Source organism: Cuculus canorus, chromosome W, assembly GCF_017976375.1.
Source record: "Cuculus canorus isolate bCucCan1 chromosome W, bCucCan1.pri, whole genome shotgun sequence".
Classification (NCBI taxonomy): Eukaryota; Metazoa; Chordata; class Aves; order Cuculiformes; family Cuculidae; genus Cuculus; species Cuculus canorus.
Genome location: NC_071440.1, coordinates 6,195,099 through 6,218,134, shown reverse-complemented (window position 1 = coordinate 6,218,134; position 23,036 = coordinate 6,195,099). Strand labels below are relative to the sequence as shown.

Genomic DNA, 23,036 nt, shown 5'->3' with positions numbered 1-23,036 from the left:
ATCCACACACTGGTGGTCTTCCCACTGAAGTTAAATTCTTCCTTCTATTTCTTCTTGCACTTTGTTACTGGATGTTGCTATTTCAGCTTGCACCGAGAAGGCTGCACAGATGAATGTCAGAACAGTGCCACCAACAGCTATATAGAAAGTCCAGTCCCAGGAGCAGTCTCCTAGCTTGTAAGCAGAAGCATAAGGTCCACAATAGCCTATTGCTTTCTGGCATCCCCAACTTGTAGGGTAAAGTATCAAGCCTAAGATAAGGAAGAGGCCTAGAAATATAAACAGAATGAAAAGAGATAAGTTTAACAAATGATCAGTTTAACACCAAATGCAGCACATGTAGTAATGATTATCATGGTGACTACTCACTCATAAGTACCAGGACTGGGAGAAGATGACTCTTCCATTCTTACTTTACTGATTGTTCCCTAGTATATACCGTGCGGCGTTTTATCTAAACCTGAAGCTATTCTACGATTTTTTTTACAAAATGTTTATTTCATATGATATGACTTTGTTCTTAATTTTAATCCCTGTATCCCTTCTACATCCTTTGTTTTCACACATCACTAGGTATACAGAGCTTGCAAAACATTCAAGCATCTCTACCTACTGTTTATACTTGCACTACTCAAATACTTAAGAATGTTTGCATTCACTTCTGAATTTGTATTTAGCTAGCCGTCTTTCGGTTTTATTTAGTCATTCATCATAAATATTTTTGCTTTTTTCCTCTGGATTTTTCCTGCCTTGATTTTCTTGCATGTAAAAAATAATATCTCAAACTGCATCTGCTTATTTGGCCACAGTAGGACATAGTAGACAAATAGTACAGCCAGTTCAATAAGCTACTTTTGCAATGAAGGGATTCTGGAGTCAGCCACAAACTAACAGATCTAAGTACCCACCGCCAGTGCACAGGTAACACTAGGATCCTCTAAACAGGTGATCAACTGCTGCAGAAGGAAAGCATGCTAGTGATGTCTGAGCAAAAGCCTCAACTCCTGATCTTGCTAAACCACCTGAACACTCTGCTGTGCTTCAGCCTGGAAGTAAAAAGCTCAAACTAGATGTTTTGCCCATCTGATTGTCTCTAGTATTGATAGTTTTCTCTCCTACGAGGACCAGTCTGTATTTAAACAGTGAAGGACTTAATTAAGGAAATTAAAAGTCATGCTAGAGTCCCTGTACACGATGTGTCTTTGTACAAAGGTGAGAGATTTAATCAAAATGCCTAATGCATTAGTGGCTACAATGCTCTCATATGAACTCTGTGTACTGGGTTTGCATGGCAAGGTTTTGTTAGCTGGGAGTGGGGCTTCAGGAGTGGCTTCTGTGAGATGCAATGTTATAAAACCAGATCTACTTCCTACAAGGTATCCAACTAAACATCAGGATAGCTGATGGGTATAAAAAATTGCTTTCTGTTTTCTTTAAAATTTTACTTATAAGAAGAGGAATAATTATGCAAAATAGTTTTTGCTTAAACACAAACAGTTTATCTAGAAAATGAATACAGTCTTCCAGATCCCATAACCATTAGCAATTTAGTTGTCCTACACAGTAAAGCCCTTTATTCAACCTGGCACCTTGAGGAAAACAGCTGATAAAGGTGTTATCATCTTCTAGAAATGGGCTGAAAGTTGTGCTGTTGTTGTACGGCACTGGTTCATCCATAGATTTTATCCAACCCCCAAATTTCCACTAAGTAATAAAATAGAAAACAGTGGCCTTGTCTTCCCTATACTAGCAGATCACCAAGAACAGCTATAAAGACTTGTTTGCATCTTCTTCAATTCAGTCAGACTAACCCATTCTGCAATACGTTAGCTTTTCCCAATTGTTTGCTTAATGAAATTCACCCAGATGCAAAAAAAAAAAACCTTCCTATTTGAGAAAGAAAAACTGGGTCCTAGCTAGTTAGCAATTAATATACACAAATGCAAAAAGCATCATCCAGCTATCTAAAAAGTCTATAAATGCAAGACAGTTCACAAAAGAAAGTCCTTCCTTCAGTGTTTTTCCAAATATGACACAACACCATGGGGCAAACTACATTAAGTATAAAGTATTGCTTTATCTTGGGCAGACCTTGATAAGCTGTGCTTTCATCCTGCTGAGCCCAGCAGCTGTTTCAGACTAAAAACTGTCAGTTCCTTCTCCTCTATTCGTTACATTTCCTGTTCTGTGTACCCAGAATGACTACATGATGTATTTTTCTGACTGTGCATTGGTATGGTCCAGTTGCCATTTTTCTCTACTGATCACAAGTCCACTTCAGACGACCACACTCACACAGCACAAAAGACAACTGCATGGGACAGGTTCTCTCCATGGCTCACTACTCTGTAGAGAAAGCCAAATACTGCTCTAAGGCTGTCCATTGTTGGTTTACATAACAGTCACTTAATCTCAGTAAAATCCATAAGCAGAAACACTAAATTTTTAGAACCAATCTGTCTCTTCAGGTAAAGCACAGCTGAGACTTGGATGGTGAAGAGGTAAACTCACTGGGCTGTGTAATTGCATCTGAACAATAAGCTGGCTAAAGGAAGGATTTATTGTAAATTATCACTTGTCAAGATCACGGCCTTGAAGGAGGCTGCTTAGTATGAAACCATGGGTGTGCAACTCTGCAGGCCATTTGTATCCCTGGAGTGGTGTTTGCTCTCACCACAGTCATGAAGTGTCTGAGACAGAGAGCTGCCTTTGGTTCATGGAAAATTTAATAAAAATAGTGAGAGAGAAATAGACTGCCTTAAGAAGAGTATTAACTTTGCTCTCTTCTGGTAACAAAGGAGAGAAGAAAGGGAAAAAAATGAACAGCAAACAAAAGCAACACTGGTCAGTTTATTTTGACACACATCAGGCTGCAATCCTGCTGCTAATGTCAATGTATTATATGTTGTATAGCTATAAATTTCAGTTGTGTTTGAATAAACATCAGCATATAGAACCACTTTGGGTCTGCCTAACGCAATCTGTTTGTAGACAGGACATAATCACTATGTTTCTTCAGGTGAATGACACAAAATCTAAAATCTTCAGTTGCTTTCAACATATATATACCTGGAATCCCTTGTAGCAGTTCACAGACATTAAAAATGCTTTTCGGCATAATACTCTGCACACATATAGTAAAGACAGACACAAATGACATGGTGCAGAGAATCATGATACCCAAGGCTAGGAAAATAGCGGTTGCCTGCCAGAAACCACTGGCAATCTCATTGAAGTTTTTGGTGTAAGAACCACAAAGTGTGTCTCGTCTGGAAAGTTGCATGTGAGAGATTTTGGTGCAGCACCTATAGATGCCCAGCATTGGAGAGCAAGACTCCTGCAACTCTCTCATTCTGTTGTCCATGCCCTCAAACCTCAAACACTTTGCTTTGCCAATCAGCCATTTCACACTCATGAAAGCAATGAGCTCTGTGAAAGCCATGACAATACTCAGGAGAGTCCATAGCATTGACAGACACGTTACAATGAAATTACACATATTGATGTCCAGTGCTTGTGATCAGTGCAGCTGACAGTCTTAAAATCCAAGCATGAGGGGGAAAAATATTAAATTAAGAAAGAAAAAGAAGACCCTAAGAAAATCACTGTGGCTGCTCTGTTTCCTCATTAAGTGCTCTCACAATGGCCAGGACAACATTTCTCAGGAGAAAAAGTGAATGGCCCCAAGTTTTGCAAGCAGTACAGTAATTTGTTTTCTCTCTTTAGTTCCTTCTTTTTTCTTTCTGGGATGCTGATCTCTGAAGTATGCTTTTCTTTCTTAACATTCATAATGGCGTATGATGCTGCAGTCTGACAGGGGAGGCCACAAGGACTGCCCACCATTTGACATCACATACCTACAAGCAAAAAAGAGACAAGACATCAACATTGAGAAAAAAGTTTTCATTTCCATCCCCATAATGAGCCAAGATCTCATGCAGATCCACAGCAACATGCAAAAGCTCTAACAAGGACCTGTCGAATTGAGCCTGCTCAAAACCTCCCAGGTCTGTCCCAAGGGAGTGATTAATCTCCCTCTGCCTGGCAGTACTTACAGTATCTGCTCTACCACAATCTATTCTGGGTGTTTTTCAAGTGCTTTGCAAGCAAAGGGCTCAGTAATACCCCACTGTACTCACTCCTACAAACACACCCCTGTCATCTTCCTCTGGTCAAAATTACCAAGATTGCTGGCAATTACCCAACAAAATGTTTCATAGAATCATAGAATCACTAGGTCAGAAAGGACCCACTGTATCATCGAGTCCAACCATTTCTAACAATCCCTAAACCATTCCCCTCAGCATCTCATCCACCTGTCCTTTGAACACCTCCAGGGAAGCTGACTCAACCACCTCCCTGGGCAGCCTGTACCAGTGCCCAATGACCCTTTCCGTGAAAATTTTTTTCCTGATGTACAGCCTGAAACTCCCCTGGTGGAGCTTGAGGCCATTCCCTCTTGTCCTGTCCCCTGTCACTTGGGAGAAGAGGCCAGCTCCCTCCTCTCCACAACCTCCTTTCAGGTAGTTGTAGAGAGCAATAAGGTCTCCCCTCAGCCTCCTCTTCTCCAGGCTAAACAACCCCAGCTCTCTCAGCCGCCCCTCATAAGACTTGTTCTCCAGCCCCCTCACCAGCTTCGTTGCTCTTCTCTGGACATGCTCCAGAGCCTCAACATCCTTCTTGTGGTGAGGGGCCCAGAAGAGAACACAGTACTCAAGGTGCAGTCTCACCAGTGCTGAGTACAGAGGGAGAATAACCTCCCTGGACCTGCTGGTCACATCGTTTCTGATACAAGCCAAGATGCCACTGGCCTTCTTGGTCACCTGGGCACACTGCTGGCTCATGTTCAGTCAGCTGTCAACCAACATCCCCCAGGTCCCTCTCCTCTAGGCAGCTTTCTAGCCAGACTTCTCCTAGTCTGTAGCACTGCATAGGGTTGTTGTGCCCCAAGTGCAGGACCCGGCATTTGGTCTTGTTAAACCTCATGCCATTGGTCTCAGCCCATCGGTCTAGCCTGTTCAGATCCCTTTGCAGAACCTCCCTACCCTCCATCAGATCCATGCTTCCACTCAGCTTAGTGTCATCCGCAAACTTGCTAAGGGTGCTCTCAATGCCTTCATCCAGGTTGTTGATAAAGACATTGAACAGAGCTGGACCCAGTACTGAGCCCTGAGGAACCCCACTTGTAACTGGCCTCCAGCTGAAGTTAACTCCATTTACCACCACTCTCTGGTCCTGGCCATCCAACCAGTTTTCAACCCAGGAGAGTGTGCGCCTGTCCAGGCCAGAGGCAGACAGTTTCTGAAGCAGAATGCTGTGAGAAACTGTGTCAAAGGCTTTACTGAAGTCCAAGAAGACTACATCCACAGCTTTTCCCCCATCCAGTAGTCGAGTCACTTTGTCATAGAAGGTGATCAGGTTAGTTTGGCAAGACCTGCCATTCATGATCCCATGTTGACTGGGCCTGATCACCTGGTTCTCTTGCATGTGCTTCATGATAGCACTCAAGATCACCTGTTCCATGACTTTCCCTGGCACTGAGGTCAGACTGACAGGCCTGTAGTTCCCTGGATCCTCTCTGCAACCCTTCTTGTACATGGGCACAACATCAGCCAGCCTCCAGTCTAGTGGAACTTCCTCAGTCAGCCAGGACTGCTGGAAAATGATGGAAAGGGGTCTGGAAAGGACATCCACCAGATCCTTTAATACTCTTGGGTGGATCCCATCTGGCCCCATAGACTTGTGGGTGTCTAGGTGGGCAAGCAAATCTCTAACCTCCTCCTCTTGGATCATGGGAGCCTCATTCTGCTCCTCCTGGGTTTGTACACAGGGGGAACAACTTTCCTTACTATTAAATACTGAGGCAAAGAAGACATTAAGTACCTCAGCCTTGTCCTCATCCCCTGTCACTGTTGTAAATGTTTGTTTGTACACATTCAAGCATTTTCATAGATGTGCATCTCAGTGAGGCAGCATGGCACACTTTCAGAAAGGAAGCCAAGCACAGTTCCGTATGCCACAGGCACCCTGGTGTGAGAGGCAACAAAGGAACCAGCTTCCAATGTGTGGTGCAAGGAGTTCCTGCGGGCTTCTCCTGACTGCAGCTGACCCAGCCCCAGTCTTGAGAGGAGGCAGACAGGATTGCACCTTGGGACAGTCCACCTCACAACGTGGTGACACAGCCCATCCATTTGAAGCCCGGGTTTTGCAGAACCAGGTGCCTTCCTGGGTTCTTTATCCAGCTTTACACCAGCATTTCAGAAAAGCGATCTGCCCACAGGTATGTCACACCTTGTCTTGAAATGATGCTGATACCAGCAACCTCCAGGTGACCTACACCACTGTAAGTAGGAATCTGTGGAAAATTGTCCCAGTCACTGCCAGTCAGCCATGAGCTTCTTCACTCCCTTCAATCCCCACCTTCAATAACCCTCTGCAAGCCAGGCTCACAGCAAAATATTCCCCAGGGCTTTCCTCGAGCTTTTATGCTGCCTTTGAATAGTAGATGATGACATAAGTTACACTTATCTTAGTACAAGAGGTAATTGAAGATTGCTATACTTCTAAATCTTTAAATACTTTAAATAATAAACAGGTCATCACACACGCCTGCCTCTGCACTTGAACTGAAATCCTGTCATTTGAGAGTTGGGGGGGAAGTGGGAAATGCCCTCATGCTACCCCTTCGGAGATGAGAATGTAGCACTTACAAGTTTTCCTCACAGAAAAAGATACCAACATTCAACTGGATACAAAAGAGTCAAGAACTAGATCTGGACCTGACCACTGCACTGCTGCCAAACACAAAGGGGTCAGCAGATGCAAGAAAAAGAGACGTCTCTGTTTGTGTCTCAATTTTTGGTCATGGAGCTGGTATTTAAATTCTTAGGAGTTTTGAGCCCAGCAGTTGAATGCTAGTCCTACTGAATGCAAAATGAAAAACACACTCACATCTTCAACACATTCAGAATTTCATCCAGCAATTTCTACTCTTTCCTTATACTAGTTGTAGTGAATCATTCACAAGATTTTAATCCACATTACTCTTCTTCCTTGTCTAGATCTGCATACTCCTCTGGTACTGACAGATGCACAGACAAGCTGCCATACCAAGAACTGAATTTTGTCTCCCTTAGGTCAATGTTACAGCATTGCCTTGAGAAAAGATAAAACATATTAACCTGAGCTTTTAGCTGTACTGAAACAATAGTTCAGCTCATTTTCCATATTATTTTTTTTTTGGGCGGGGGGGGGGAGCTGGGAAAAGCGTGACAACCTGACATACTGGTGACTCAAATACACCCTTTGTAATAACAGTGCGGAAGTGTCAGCCTGCCAAAAAAAAAAAAGGTTAATTCTCTCAGTATTTCCACTTTAAATAAGACCACTACAAGCCCACATTCTTCTGATGTCATCAACACAATTAAAGATAATTTAAGGAAAAATGTCTTTGTTTTTTAAGAGATGTTCCAAAAAGCTCAAGAATCTGTATTTCTGTGCAAGCACCCCACCCATGTAAACTCCTCGTCTTTGTAATTCCAGAATTTTATTCAGAGTGCAATGGATATGAGAGCTGAATATCCATCTATTGCTGCTTACTCTGTACCTGCTGAACTTTAAAAAGTACTGTTTAGTGAACACAGATGAGAACAAAATATTTACTTAAGCAGGTAGAAATTCCAGATGAACACTGGCAGCCATAAAACCATTAGTTTATTAGCACTGATAACAAACATAGGATGCATAGTAGAATCAAAAAGAAAAGACCATACTATGGGGTTCTTTTCCATTTGAAATACAAGTGCAAGAATAAATTACAGTAACATTTTTAAAAAGTCACTGCATAAGCAAAATAGCCTGGTCCAAAGATGGTAGTGTCAAATCTCACAACTTCACTGGAATGAATAATTCCCCATTTTACAAGATAGTGAAACTTCCTGACACCTAAAAGTTAATAAATGTCACCAATAACTACATTTCAATGGAATATATTTAGCTTTCCAATTAAATCTTCACAAATCAGCTTTTCACAGGTAATGAGTACTTTATTCTGGTACAAAAATTATCTATAGAGCAATGTACCATTATTCACAAGCGAGCTTCGAGATATATTTACTCTTGCACTAATGATACCCTTGAATGGGAATGCCGTTCACTTACAACTCCTTTTTTTGTCAGCAGACGGACAGAAACACATACAGTTGGATGGTGCATAGATAAGAGGAGGGGCAGGAGTACTTTTTTTCAAGATTTATTGGGGAAAAGTTGCAGATAAAGTACTGAAGATAAGTTACAGTTCAGTGATGCTTGCGTAGTTAACCTTTTCCTTCCAACACACACCACTGTGAGTTTACCAATGAACCTAACTAATTCTCACACAGTTCCAACAGCATGTTTGTGCAATCCAAGTCTCTCCAGCTACAAACTGTCCCAAATAACACTATGCTTCATGAAGCTTCCCTCCAGCACTCTGCTCAACCCTTTTCTCCCATTTTTGCTCAACAGAAACACAAACTAGGCCTTTGCAAGGCTGAAAACTGGCTGTTTATTCCTCTTCTCAGTTCTCCATCCCTTCACAAGTATTTTTCCATGACAGGACTGTATGTTCTTCACAGCATGCCACTCAATATCCACTTCTGACTGACTGTCAAAATATTTACTTTGATAGCCCAAATTAAAAGCATACAATGGTTCATTAACCGCTTAGGTATTAACTGATTCAAACTAATTATCATGGAGGAAGCAGACTTCTTTTTTTTTATATATTTGCCCCTTGGTCATTTGCATCTCCCCCTGTTTTTACTATTGTGTTCAACTGTGCAGGTGCTGAAGAAGGCCATCTGCACTGGGCAAGCGTGTGCCCTGAGTGGAGAGAACAGCCCTGCACGGTGAATACCTGCACAAGTCACATGCCTTGAGTTATACTTCCACATCTCTAGCTAAGAGTATCCAACTGTTACCTTTTACTACAAACCATTACTATATGCTGAGTAAATAAATAACATCTGTTTTTCTGAACTTGATAAACACACTTGCCTCCAATTTGCTTACACTGCCAGAGCCAGAAAGTCAGAAGCTGATCCAAATTATAATATTTTAATTAAGGTTTTTATTTCAGAGATGTTGAGCTGCAGGGTTTTGCTTTGGCATACCAGATAGGAAGGAACAACTGCAAATTTCAAATCTGAGTCAGTCATATACTGCTGCTGTTTATTTTAAAAAGGTGTCCTACAATCAACATACAAGAGCTCCACAAGAACCTTCCAGAATGATGTTATGGCCAGTCCTTCATGATCCCCTTATGGTTTGGACTGAAGATGGGGGCTCAGACTAAACCCTACAATTCAGCTTTTGTTCTACCCAGCCTGGTTCTGTCAGCTCAAGAGTGAGAATAAATAATCTTTAGATAAGTGGCTTTTGGTTTGGCTGAAAAAAAAACCCCAGCTGAATGGAAGGCCACACAGACTGCTGAAATGGTCCCAGTTTAGAAAATAAATCCAGGCACTATTAGACCTTTCCTTCTAAAGCTTGCTACAGTCCAAAGCACAACTATGTGGAGTATTTTATAAACCTTGTTTACAATAGACAATCTTGAGCATCACATATCCCAAAATGTGCAAATCCTGGGAGCCTGGGTTCTACTTTCTTGAAAATAGTGTTCATTAGTAGTTATAAACACTGAAAGTGCTTTGAACTATAAGAATGAAAACAGCTCCTATTTATGTTTGCAGACTCATTATTTAAAACAAACAGAGAGGGGATCAACCACTAAAATTCAATTACCTCAAGATGACCGCCACCCAGATTGACACGAACTCCCACTTTACGTAGCTCCCATCCTTCGGTGTGACTGGAGTAGTAAGCTGGTGAACTGCTGGCTCACCCTGCTGTTAAAATTTAATCCCTGCTGTGGGATTAAAATAAGCTTTCTTATAGATTGTTAAAATTAATGGCTTAGAGTTAAGTTAAACTGTAATTTGCCTATATCTTAGCATGAGTAGAGAGGTTGACATAAGTGAATCTTGGTTTTAGCATTAGTGAACTTTGTTAGCAAGAATGACTAAGCGGAAGAGGGAAAGAAGAGGTACAGGACATTTTGCCCTGCAAAGATAACATGGACCAAAATCTATGACTTAAGGCAAAAGGCCTCCAAAGCAAGCAACAGATTGACAAGGGAACCTTGGTACAGATAAGAAAGAAGGATGAACTTTCACAGAATTACACAAGAAAGGGCTGAAGCCAAGCCCGAAGATAAGGAAGCTACTTCAGCTGCAAACCTTAAGGAGAAGAAAAGAGGCACCGTGCCTGGAAGCAGGAAGAAAAATCAAATAAGGAGCAAGGAGATCCCAGCTCCTGAAATATCATTGGACCAGCTGCTGTGTGGACAGTGCATGGAGAGCATGGGGTGGATCTTAGACTGTAAGGGTATAATTAATTGCTCAGGGATTCCATCATTCGGTGTGTGCTACTCTGGAGGCACCCAGCTGACATATCCCTACCTCCATTGAAGCTGCTGAAGAAGGGCTGCTTTGCTAAGCCATGGAGTGGAGAGGGGCTAGATGGAGGTCTGGTGGCCACTCCACATCAGCGACCACATCAAAGCCCACCTGTGCAGCAAGGATGAGTCAGGGAGAATGAACTCGCCATTATGTCTCTGCCACTCATTTGCCTATCAGGATGACTAAACTGGCTCCTGGTCATCCCCTCCCTTATCAGAGTTACACCAAAGCTACAGAACAAAGACTCAGAGGTGAACCTCAAAGCAAAAGTATTAATAAGATTTGTGAATAGAAATCTACATATGTTGTACTTAGATCATTTATAAATATAGAAACTATAATTTTGTGTGATGGGAATGGCCTTATGTACGACCCTGGAGTTTTCTGGATCCCTACACATTGAAGGGGGTTGCACTGGTAGGGGGGGATGAAGCAACCCACTGTGTCCCTTAACATCGGCACCACTGACAAAGGGTAAAGAAGATAAGGAGCTGGACTGACTGATACCCCAGATGTTATCACTCCAGAATGGACTATAAAAGAATGAGAGGAGCAAGTCATAATTGGAGCTCCCTCTCAGCTGGTCTGAGACCTCCACCGATGTCAACATCATACGAACACCAGAGCGTTTGCAGAAACTTCACTCGTAGCAGCTTCGGGGAAACATCTAAAGACTTCATCACTGAACTCCGTACAGGTCATATAGTCCCTCACAAACCCTTATAGGATGCTAATATTGGTCTAGACTTAAGCTTATACTTTTGACTTAGAATTGTAACTATCAGAAGAGATGGTGAACAAGAAATGGCCACGAGTGTTGTTGGGCCTCTGGAGCAGGAGTGCAGAGCATGTGATATCCAGCGAGCCGCTGGCCTGAGAAGAATCAACATCGGTGGCAAAAACAAGAAGGCATAAAAACAATAACAGTGGTCACGAGGAGCTTGGAAGGAGAAAAACATGCTGTGGAAATTTTTATGAAGGACTTGTGAGACCGGTGTTGACATTTTTAGTAAGGTATAAATACGAGCTTGTAACAATAAACTTGGCCTTAGCTTGAAACAAAAGTTGAGTCCATGCATGTTAATACATCATGAACAGTGCCTGTATCGGGTCTGAACAGAGGCTCGCGTGAGGAGCATGGTCTGGTGGCGTACATCGGCAGAATGATTGGAGGGGCTGAAATGAAGCCCAGGGTGCACCCGTAGACACCTGCCCACTGGACGGAAGGTGAGCTGCCGATAAGATGATGGGGAGCAAGATAACCCAGGAACAGAAAGATGTAATGGACTTATTTAAATGTATTTTAAAGAAACAAAATTGAACTCTGGAAATTAATGATCTTAAAGCACTTCTGGCCTGGGCTCGGGATCAGGAGGCTTCTTTTGATGTTTGCTCAGCATTCGAGCAAGACACCTGGGATAAGATTGGAGTTCGATTATGAGATCAAGCAATTCGGTCAGACCAAACAGCTAGTACGTTGCTTGGTCCCTGACAGACTGTTTTTGAAGCGCTAAACGCACATGTCGGCTCCAGAGAGCACAGCGATGATACAGAATCGAGTACAGGATTGTCAACAGCTGCACTAACTCCCCACCCCCCTAAACTGGCTGCGCTTGCCCCTGCACTCCCAGACGGGGATGACAACAACCCCTTTAATCTGGGTTCGATAGACCCCGAGAAGGAGCCTGATCCATTTCTACCCTGTCCCTCAGACAGATGGGCACAAATCAGGAGGGAGACGCAGCAGTGGGAGGAGGTTGAACTGTTGCAAACTTTTCCTATGATCTATGCACAGGATGCCGGTCCTCTCTGGGAACCAATTACTCATGAAGCGATAAAGGAGATTCAAAAAACTGTAAAAGAGAATGGACTAACTGCTCCATTCACGTTCAATTTGGTAGAAGGTATCGGTGACACATACCATCTTACACCACAGGACTGGAAATCGATTGCCCGATTAGTTATGACTCCTATGCAGTGTATTATCTTTACATCAGACTGGAGGGAGTCAGCGACTATAGCAGTCATGGATAATTTGCAACGCCCACAGGATAGTCCTTTGTGATGGAAGGGCTGTAACAATCAGAAAGTTTTACTGCCTTTAAAGAATAGACACCCATCACATTGCAGTTCAGCTCATCCCTAAGGCAGTTAAGGGCCCCTTAGGAAATGGACTTAGTGCACTGTTAATTGCATGATCATCTGTCACAAAGCAAAGATTGTTTGTTTTACTGAGACTGATTGATGCCGATTTTACAGGAACAATACAAGTAATGGCTTGGACGCCTATGCCTCCTTGCTTAATACCAAAGGGCACTAGAATTGCTCAGCTGATTTGTTTTCAAGCAATTATACCCCATGCAGCAAATCGCATATGGGGAGAAGGAGGCTTTGGGTTGACTGACCAACCCGTGATTCTATGGACGCAGAAACTGCAAGCATCACGACCGACGTTAACCTGCAAAGTACGACACTCACAGAGAAACAGAGAACAATATTTTACCGATATTATAGACAGATATATACTTTTTTAAAGCAATTGAAATACCTGTTAGACAATCGACGTGGACCTTATTTTATAATGCATGTACGTTCTCATACACATTTACCAGGATATTTGGTTGAAGGCAATCACCGAGCTGATGCTCTGGCAGCCCCTGTAATCATTCCAGATACATTACAACAAGCACGTATGTCACATGCTTTCTATCACAAAGGCAGTACAGTCCTTAGGAAAATGTTTCAGTTAATGCATGAGCAAGCTCGACAAATTGTACAGATGTGCCCTGATTGTCAACTAATCCCAAACACTACTTTTGACAGTGTAAATCCCCGTGGATTAGGTCCACTTGAAATATGGCAAACTGATGTAACACACATCCCCGAGTTTAGACGTCTAAGATATGTACTTGTGTCAATTGACACATTTTCTACCTGCATTGTTGCTTCCGCACATATGGGAGAACAAGCAAAAGATGTAAAAAACCATTTATTATATGCAATTGCTATTTTGGGGGTGACATTCCCCTGATAGAGCAACATTTTATTGTGAAATCAAATGATAACATGAGTAAAGCTAAAGTAATGATACGTAACCTAGAAAGGAGACAATGGGAAGGCCCATGGCCGTTAATAATGTGGGGGCGAAGGTGTGCTTGTGTCTGTACAGATCGTGGACCACGATGGATGCCAGCAAGATGCATAAGACTTGCATTGCAATAATTGTGGGAATCTTTTGTTGCGCAATCACCATTCCATGGGTCCCCGCACAATCCAAAGAAAACATCTGAGTAACCCTAGCTAGTGTGACAGGGCAAGATTCATTTTGTTTGTTGTAGCAACACCAACCAATCCATTTAGCACCTGTTTAGTAGGTTTGATGTTCTTTATTAGGTGTAATAAAAGTAGGGGTTTTTTTATATTTTATTTATATAGGCAAAAATGTAACGCTTATATAAAATGTTAATTCCTTACTTAGTGTGTGTAGAAATGATTTTATATGATGTAATTACACATTTGCAAATATATCCAACTTCAACAACATCTCCCTGCAACTACCAAGAGAATTGTATTTTATTTGTGGAGATACTGCATGGGCAGATATTCCTTCCTATATTTCAGGAGGCCCATGTACATTAGGCAAATTTACAGTATTAATTATGATTTTAAACCACACTTTGGTTCATCGTAATCAAATAAATGCCACATTGGCAGATTTATCTAGTCTTTTGATGAATTTATCAGACCATTCCAAATTTATAGATAAAAGCATTAACACCTTAGAAGATTTAACAGAAAAATTGCAAATATAGAATGAATGCAATACATTTGTAGGACTTTTTTTTTGATTTGGACCATGGATTATAAAATTAGTCATGATAGGTTTTATGATTTTATTTGTTCTTTTTGTAACATATTGATTTGTGTGTCTTGATTAATCAAATTAGTGCAAAGCTTGATTGATAGTGTTAAGACAAATATTAGTAATTCACAAAAACAAAAAAGGGGGAGATGTCAGACGAGATGGTGAGCAAGAAATGGCCACGAGTGCTGTTGGGCCTCTGGAGCAGGAGTGCAGAGCGTTTGATACCTCCACACACCTCCACAATGAAGGCTGCCCTCCTCCCTGCCTCTGAGGCAAACCACTTCTCCCATGGCCATATCTGCTGGGAGTGCGCAGTTGAGATTTGGCACTCAAAGTGAGAATTCTTTCTCTGTCAGTCAGCAGGGTTTGATGTAGTGACTGCACTCACTCAAGCTCCACCTAAAACTCTGCCTCAAAGGTGCAAGTTACTATAAATAGTTTAGAACAAAGGGAAAAGTTGGAGAGGAAAAATGTCACTGAAACTCTGGGGATTAGCTGATGGGCTGAGCCCCACCCACCCCCCACCCCGACCCTTCCCCCTCATATTCCATGGGGGTAAGCACTTTGTGTGGTGCACGCTAAATATACAACTTAACATCAAGCTAATTATTAGTATCTCTCTGTACTTTAACCTTAACTCTATATTTTCTATCTCTATGTTATCATTACTTACGTCTGGGTGTTATTGGTAGGCGTGTATCATTGCTTGTCGCGTTCTTGTACGTGTTTGGGTGTCGGGTTATAAACAGGGTTGTGCAATGTATTTTCGCACAGTATCTTCTCTGCAGCCACTCCTGAACCTTATTAAATCATGAGCTGTTATAATCAATTATTCTTAATAAAACCAACTTGTTTGTACACATCTCTAAAGTCTCTTGTAGTTGTTAAGAGGGATTTAAAGGGGAGTCTGTAATCCAAATTATAGAGCAAGCTGGATAATATATTGATTATCCTTGTGTCATTGCTCATTAATTACTGTGTATAGAGCAAGCTGGATAATATTATATTGATGATCCTTGCATTATTGCTCATTTATTACTGTGTGTGGAACAAGCTGGATAACAGTGATTAGCCTGACATCATTGCTCATTAATTACTCTGACTGGCAGGCTGGACAATATATATATTTTCACCCTTGCAACACTGTTAGTTAAAGGGTTAAACAGATTGGTAAACTCTCCTTTTGAACTCTAGCATATATTTCCAAATTTCCCCGCTTGTGACGTCGCGTCCAATGCATGACACTCAGTGAGAGGATCTTTTGGGACTCTTCTATAACACCTGCCTCATGAGGCAAGGCAGCCACCAAACCATGGAGACAGAAGGTATGACACAGGAGAGACAATGCAGGATGAGCATTAGAGTTTATTAATTTTCTGGGTCAGTGACAAATGTGAGTAAATAAACTTCTCCTCCCAGCTTAACCACTTGCAGATGGTGCATTCTTCCAGGAGTTGCTGCTCATGAGGAGAGGGCAGGTCCCTGCCAACTTCCACTCAGTCTTCAAAGTAGCGGACCAGCCACCAAGCAGATATCTCAGGAGATATCACCATGAACACCAACCCACCTTGCTAAAAGTACACTTCTGCATTTCTATCCCCACACACTTATACATAACTTGCAAGTGTAAGAAGAGATATGTTTATGACATTTTCCAGTCACAAGAGAACAGAGATGAGGATTTGTACATAAGAAAGATGAGTTGTCCCAAAAGGTTAGGAGTAAGCTCTTTCTGCAGACCATAAGAAGCTCTGCTGGCACTGTTTTTTGGTAAGCAGTGCATGCTCATCACAGGAAGCACCTGGAGCAAGAAGAGGGAAGGACACTTGGATACTTCAGTGTCTTTGTTTTGTTTTTAAAATGCAACACATTTCAGAATCATCAAAACTCTTCAGAGTCAGATAACAAAACAGGAGAAGGCACTGAGTGATTGCACAGCTACAAAGAGCAAAGCATAAGCAAAGGATTCCCTTTCCCTCCATCCACCTTCATATTTTCATCAAATTATTGCCTACTAAAACAACACTCCAGAGCAGAGCTTTTTACTTGAAGAACAGAAAGCAAAGCTTTGATTAGTCATCATTTGTGAACTACAGAAAGAAAGAAAACAATTGCATTTCTCTTAATTATTTAACTCTTATAAACCTGCATGCATATAAACAAGTGCATTATTGTGACAGGTTGCTGAAAACGTGCCATACTCTGTTCATAGGCAGATGCATTTCACTGGTAATAGAAGGAACATGAACTTAACAAAGCATCGCATTTTGATCCTGTTGGCACAATTTAAGATGTGGAATAACTAACATATTTTGCAAAATAGTTAAAACTCACTGAAGTATCATAATAAATTCTCTATTTCCTTGTCTTTCATTTGAATTATGTATGCAATTTATTTGCCAAAGATGTTTTTAGGTTACACAGGGATAAAATTAGAAGAGCTAAAGCCCAAATAGAACTTAATCTGTCTACTGAGGTAAGGAACAATAAAAAATGTTTCTATAACTACAGGGCCAGGGAGCAGAACGGAGCCTTCATAATCCAAGGGGAAATGGTTAGTTATCTGCTACACCACCTAGACATGCACAAGTTGATGGGGCCAGATAGGATCTACCTAAGACGACTGAGGGAGCTGACAGAAGTGCTCACCAAGCCATTTTCCATCACTGATCAGTAGTCCCGGCTAACTGGGGAGGTCCCAGTGGACTGGAGGTCAACAAATGCGATGCCCATCTACAGTAAGGGCTGGAAGGAGGATCCATAAAACTACAGGCCTGTCAGCCCGACCTCGGCATCAGGCAAAGTTATGGAGCAGATCATCTTGAGTATGCTCACCAGGCCCGTGCAGAATAATCAGGAGATCAGGCCCAGTCGGCATAGGTTTATGAAAGATCAGTCTTGCTTGACCAACCTGATCTCCTTCTATAAGGAGACTCACTTAGTAGATGAGGGAAAGACTGTGGATGTTGTCTGCCTAGATTTTAGTAAAGCCTTTGTTAATGTCTTGCACAGCATTCTCCTGGAGAAGCTGGTGGCTCATGTCTTGGATGGGCGTACGTTTTGCTGGGTAAAAAGCTGGCTGGATGATGTGGTGAATGGAGTTAACTCCAGTTGGCAGCCGGTAACAAGTGGTGTTCCCAGGCCTCATTGTTGAAGCCTGTTCTGCTCCATATCTTTATCAATGATCTGGATGAGGGGATCAAGTGTTCCCTCAGTCAGTTTGCAGACAGCACCAAGTTGTGCAGGAGTGTTGATCTGCTTGAGGGTAGGAAGGCTCCGCATAGCGATCTGAACAGGCTGGATCTACGGGTTGAAACCAATTGTATGAGATGTAACAAGGCCCAGTGCTGGGTCCTGCACTTGGGTCACAACTACCCCATGCAGTGCTACAGACTTGGGAAAGAGTGACTGGAAAGCTGCCATGTGGAAGAGAACCTGGGGTGCTGGTCAACAGTCAGCTGAACATGAGCCAGCAGTGTGCACAGGTGGCCAAGAAGGCCAACAGCATCCTGGCTTGGATCAACTATGGTGTGGCCAGCAGGACCAGGAAAGCGATCATCCCCCTGTACTCAGCATTGGTGAAGTTGCACCTAAAATCCTATGTTCAGTTTTGGGCCTCTCACTGCAAGAATGACATTGAGGGGCTGGAGTGCATCCAAAGAAGTGCAACAGAGCTGGTGAAGGGTCTACAGAACAAGTCTTATGAGTAGCAGTTGAGGGAACTGGGGTTGTTTAGTCTGGAGAAAAGGAGGCTGAGGGGAGACCTTATCACCCTCTACAACTACCTGAAAGGAGAGTGTAGTGAGGTGGGTGTTGGTCTCTTCTCCCAAGTAACAAGAAATAGGACGAGAGGAAATGGCCTCAAGTGTTGCCAGGTGTCACACCCCGAGGGAGACAGAGTAGGACCCAGAACTGTATTTAAACATTTAGTTTATTACCTATAATGTTACAATTCTAAGTCAAAAATATTAAGCTTAAGTCTAACCAATATTAGCATCCTATGAGGATTTGTGAGGGACCATACGACCTGTACGGAGTTCGGTGATTAAGTCTTTAGATGTTTCCCTGAAAAAGTTGCTGCCAGTGAAGTTTCTGCAAACAATCTGGTGTTGTAGATTGTTGATGTTGGTGGGGGATCTCAGACCAGCTGAGAGGGAGCTCCGATTAAGGCTTGCTCCTCTCATTCTCTTATAGTCCATTCTGGAGAGATAACATCTCGGGTACCAGTCAGCCCATCTCCTTTACTTTGGTCAGTGGTGCCTGATGGCATGGGACACAGTGGATTGCTTAATCCCCACCAACCATGTAGGAATCCCGAAAATCCAGGGTCATAGATAAGGATGTTTCCATCACAAAAACTCAGTCTAAATCACCCAAGTACAACATATGTAGATTTCTATTCACAAATCTTATTAATACTTTTGCTTTGAGGATCACCTCTGTGTCTTTGTTCTGAAATCTGTGGTGTAAATCTGATAAGGGAGGGGATGACCAGGCACCAGTTTAGTCATCCTGATAGGCAAACGAGTGGCAGAGACACAATGGCTCATTCTCCCCTACTCATCCATGCTGCACAGGTGGGCTTTGATATGGATGCTGATGTGGACTGGCCACCAGAGCTCCGTCTGGCCCCTCTCCACACCGAGACTCAGAAAGACAGCAGCCCTCTTCAGCAGCTTCAAGAGGGGGAGGGATATGTCACTGGGGAGGTTTAGAGTGGATATTAGGAAATATTACTTCACTGAAAGGGTTGTCAAGCAGTGGCACAGGCTGCCCAGGGAAGTGGTGGAGTCACCGTCCCTGGAGGAAAGATATGTAGATGTGGCACTTAGGGACATGGTTTAGTGGTGGACTTGGCAGTGTTAGGTTTACAGTTGGTCTCGATGATATTAAAGGTCTTCTGTGATTCTGTATTTCAGTCTTTTCCTACCAAAGGAAAAAGCTTGTAGATTTGAAAACTTAAATTAAACCATCCCTCATGTGTCCAAATTCTATGTATGCCAACAGGAAACAAACAAACAAAAATACTGACAGTGACTGTTGTTCTCCTGAGGCAATGCAAGATGGTTATTCCACTCCATCTTCTTCCTATCATGTTATGGAAAATGCTATCTAATTATAGGTGGATTTGTTTCTAGAATACATCATTGTAAAATAAATTAATATAAAACTCATTTCCAATTAAAAAAAAAAAAAAAGCAGTTGAAATGTAGTATTTTCTTTCTGACATCATGAAAAGCCATGGTAAAACTCCCTCTGACTTTAATGGGGCCAATACATCACTGAAAAATCACCAAAAGAATGAGTTTCCAAATTGTCAGACCAAGTGCAAAGGAGGTTTAAAACAGGATTAATTTCCCTCTCCCCTCTTCCAGACAAAACTTTGCTTTATTCTCAAACGGATAATTTATTCCATTGCTCTCAGCTTACAAAATTCCTTAAACCTACAACCATCGCATTGTGTTTTGAAAACTTACTCAAGATCTTCTGTAATTCCAAAATCTATTAAAACTTACAAGGCAAACAAAAGCTAATGTGTAGTATTTCTATTGTTGCTGTCTCAAGAGAAAATTACACATCAAAAATCATCACTAAGAGCAATTTTGGCTACAGTTAGTGATAGTCTAACTGATTGAGAATTTACAAACTGGGAGTGGAATTGTGATTCTCCTTTCCTAGTTTGATTCCTCACTAGCTCACTGAAGTCTCAGTGTTCAAGAGTCTCATCTGAAGCTCTCTTTCTTGGTTACCTACAATATTACGTCTTTCAAGTGGACTCAAATATTCATTGTGTTGCAATTATTTCTTCAACAATTCTTAATTACAGCTTCTTAAGGACTTTGGGGGAAAGGGGAGAAAGGGTGGTTAGGAGGAAAATGAGAAGTCAGAAGGAAAGTACTACTAATATTTGGTAGCAAACAAATTCTTGCTACTTTTTGTAATTTCTTTTTTCCTTAAAAGGAAGCTAGGCTTTGGCTATTTAAATACTGTGTGGATGAACTAGAGCATCAGCCCAAAAAAATTTGGAATCTGTGCTTGTTGTACAAAGCAATTCAATCCTATGAGTTCATTGTGACAGATTTTGAACTGTTCTTAGTAATTTACAAATACTGTATTAATACATTTATTATACAAAACATTGGTTATTGTTTAATATAAGGCTGGTGAGAAAAAGACAAGAAAGGAAAGAATGACTCAATTATGCAACTTCTCAGCAAACTAGAGAACTGCTTACTAGACTTAATACTAGACAGGAAAAGCCTTGCGAACACAGCAGAACAAAGATGCAAAGACTGTTTAGGATGGAACAGTCTCTCAAATCAAAGGGAAGAAACTCTTTTGGACAAACAAGCTTAAGAAAAAGGCATCTTCTGGAGGTGCTTGTTGAAGTTAGGACAACATGGAACACCATATTGGGCCACTCATTTGCTTTTAGGCAAAGCAGACACCTCTGCAAACAGCCTTGGTTTCCTTAAATGAAGGAAATGCCACTTCTCAAAAGGAAACCAGTACCATATCTCCTTTCACAGTTGTGGCTGTATTAGCAGTTACCACAAAGGTTATGGATCTCCAGCCTGTCTAAACACCCTGGGGTCTATAGATCCGAGGGCTGCCCTTTTCGAGCAGGAAGAACTCAGAGATGTTTTCACTGTTACTCACTGCATGTGTCTCAGCTTCACGATGCATAACATTCCCAGAGTGTCTAAAGAACACACTTTTGGCAGAACAGGTTGCACAGTTCAGCAAACTACACAGCTAAGATACCAGCAACAGATAAGATGGAGAACTTATCATGTTTTAAAATGTATGTATTCGTTTTCCTCTTAATTGAAATGGAAAGTAAAACATCCTTCAAAAAATAATCAATACAGACAAGCAGCTCAGCACAGTAACATGTAAAAACTAGTGTATATGACAGAAACACCTTTCTTGAGCAAACACTGACTTGTTGTATTAGAACTGAGAAGAACCAGTAGTGTCTCAAAGTAACTGAAAGGGGTTGTGATGAATCAGCGCTGCTATGTTTCCATACTGAAAAGGCATGTGGACATCTGAAATATCTGGGCACTACATACAACAGTAAACCTGAAAAAAAGTGCATATAAATCCTTTTATCTAGTCTGGAAAAGACAATGTACTCAGAGAAACATAGACATATGATATCTCAATGAACATCTACTGAACATGAGCCTTAACCATAGCTAACCATGCAACCACAGTCAAGAGAGAATTACTGAAACAAGATGTTTCTGACTGCATATTTCATTGATTAATAACTACAAGAATGCTATGATCAGTTGGGTTCTCTAAATATTAAAATGAAAGCTCACTGCAAAGAGCCTAGACAAATCTAAACTAATAATTTGAATTCTGGAAAACCCATTTTAGAGCAAGAAATGAAAAGGATAATTTATTTTAGCAATTGGATTCAATTCTAAATCCAAGACTGGACATGCTTCTAAAACCCGAGCTATGTACAAAATTCTGATTTGTTTTATGTATGTTGACTTGTTAGACCAGACAATCACAACAGTCCTTTTCTGTCCTTAAAATGTATGTAACTGAGAAAATTAATAACTAATAAGAAACTTTAAAAGCTGAAAAGGGCTAGAGGAAAAAAATATCTGCATCTTTCTCAGCTTCACTTTCTCTGAAAATGCTCTATCACTGCTCTGCTACTGATGTCCTGCTGTTTGTGTCCTAGTGGCACTTAATGGAGCAAACTACAACTGGACCCACATGGGGATATGCATATACATAAGGTGTTGCTACACCTTCCTGCCATCTAGATACATAGAAAAAAACGAAAGGAAGAAGGCATTATTATCTTCCCAGCTTTCCAGATGAGATGTTCCTCAGACATATAATAAAGTCTGTAGCAAGACAGGAGGCCTTGCAGAAGGATCTGGATAGACTGGAGCACAGGGTAGTCATTAGTGGCAGGAAATTTAACAAGTCCAAATGCTGGATTCTGCACCTGGGACGGAATAATGCTGGGCACAAGTATAAATGCAGAGAGGAGTGGCTGGAGAGCAGATCTGCAGAAAGGGATCTGGGGGTGCTGGTTGACAGCAGCTCAACATGAGTGTGCAGTGTGCTCTGGCAGCCAAGAGGGCAAACTGCATCCTGGGTGTGTCAAACAGCATAACCAGCTGGTCAGAAGAGGTGATGATCCCACTGTATTCAGTGTTGGTGCAGCCTCTCCTTGAGTACTGTGTGCAGTTCTGGGCCCCACGATTTAAGAAGGATGTGAAGGTCCTTGAATGTGTCCAGAAGAGGGCAACAAATCCGGTGCAAGGGCTGGAAGGCATGTCCTATGAGGAGCAGCTAAGGACTTTGGGGTTGTCTTGTTTGGAGAAAAGGAGGCTGAGGGGCAACCTCATTGCTCTCTGCAGCTTCCTGAGGAGGGGAAGGGGAGAGGCAGGTTCTGAGCTCTTCTCCCTGGTGGCCGGAGATAGGGCACATAGGAATGATTCAAAGCTACATCAAGGGAGGTTCAGACTGAGAATTAGGAAGCATTTCTTTACCAAGAGAGTGGTCAGATCCCGGAACCAGCTTCCTAGAGAGTTGGTCAATGCCCTAAGCCTGCCAGTGTTGAAGAGACATTTGGGCAATGCCCTTACTAACATGCTTTAACTTGGTCAGCCCTGAATTGGTCAGGTATGGGAGAG

General features: G+C 41.9%; 1 protein-coding gene across 1 annotated transcript; it reads right to left on the bottom strand.

The window, feature by feature from the left end:
* Positions 1-30: 30 nt before the first annotated feature.
* LOC128850201 (LHFPL tetraspan subfamily member 2 protein-like) lies at positions 31-3,499 on the bottom strand. Its single transcript, XM_054053187.1, has 2 exons — positions 3,070-3,499; positions 31-269 (listed from the first exon to the last, which is right to left on the bottom strand). Exons 1-2 carry the CDS (start codon positions 3,497-3,499, stop codon positions 31-33), a joined length of 669 nt encoding a protein of 222 aa, XP_053909162.1.
* Positions 3,500-23,036: the final 19,537 nt, after the last annotated feature.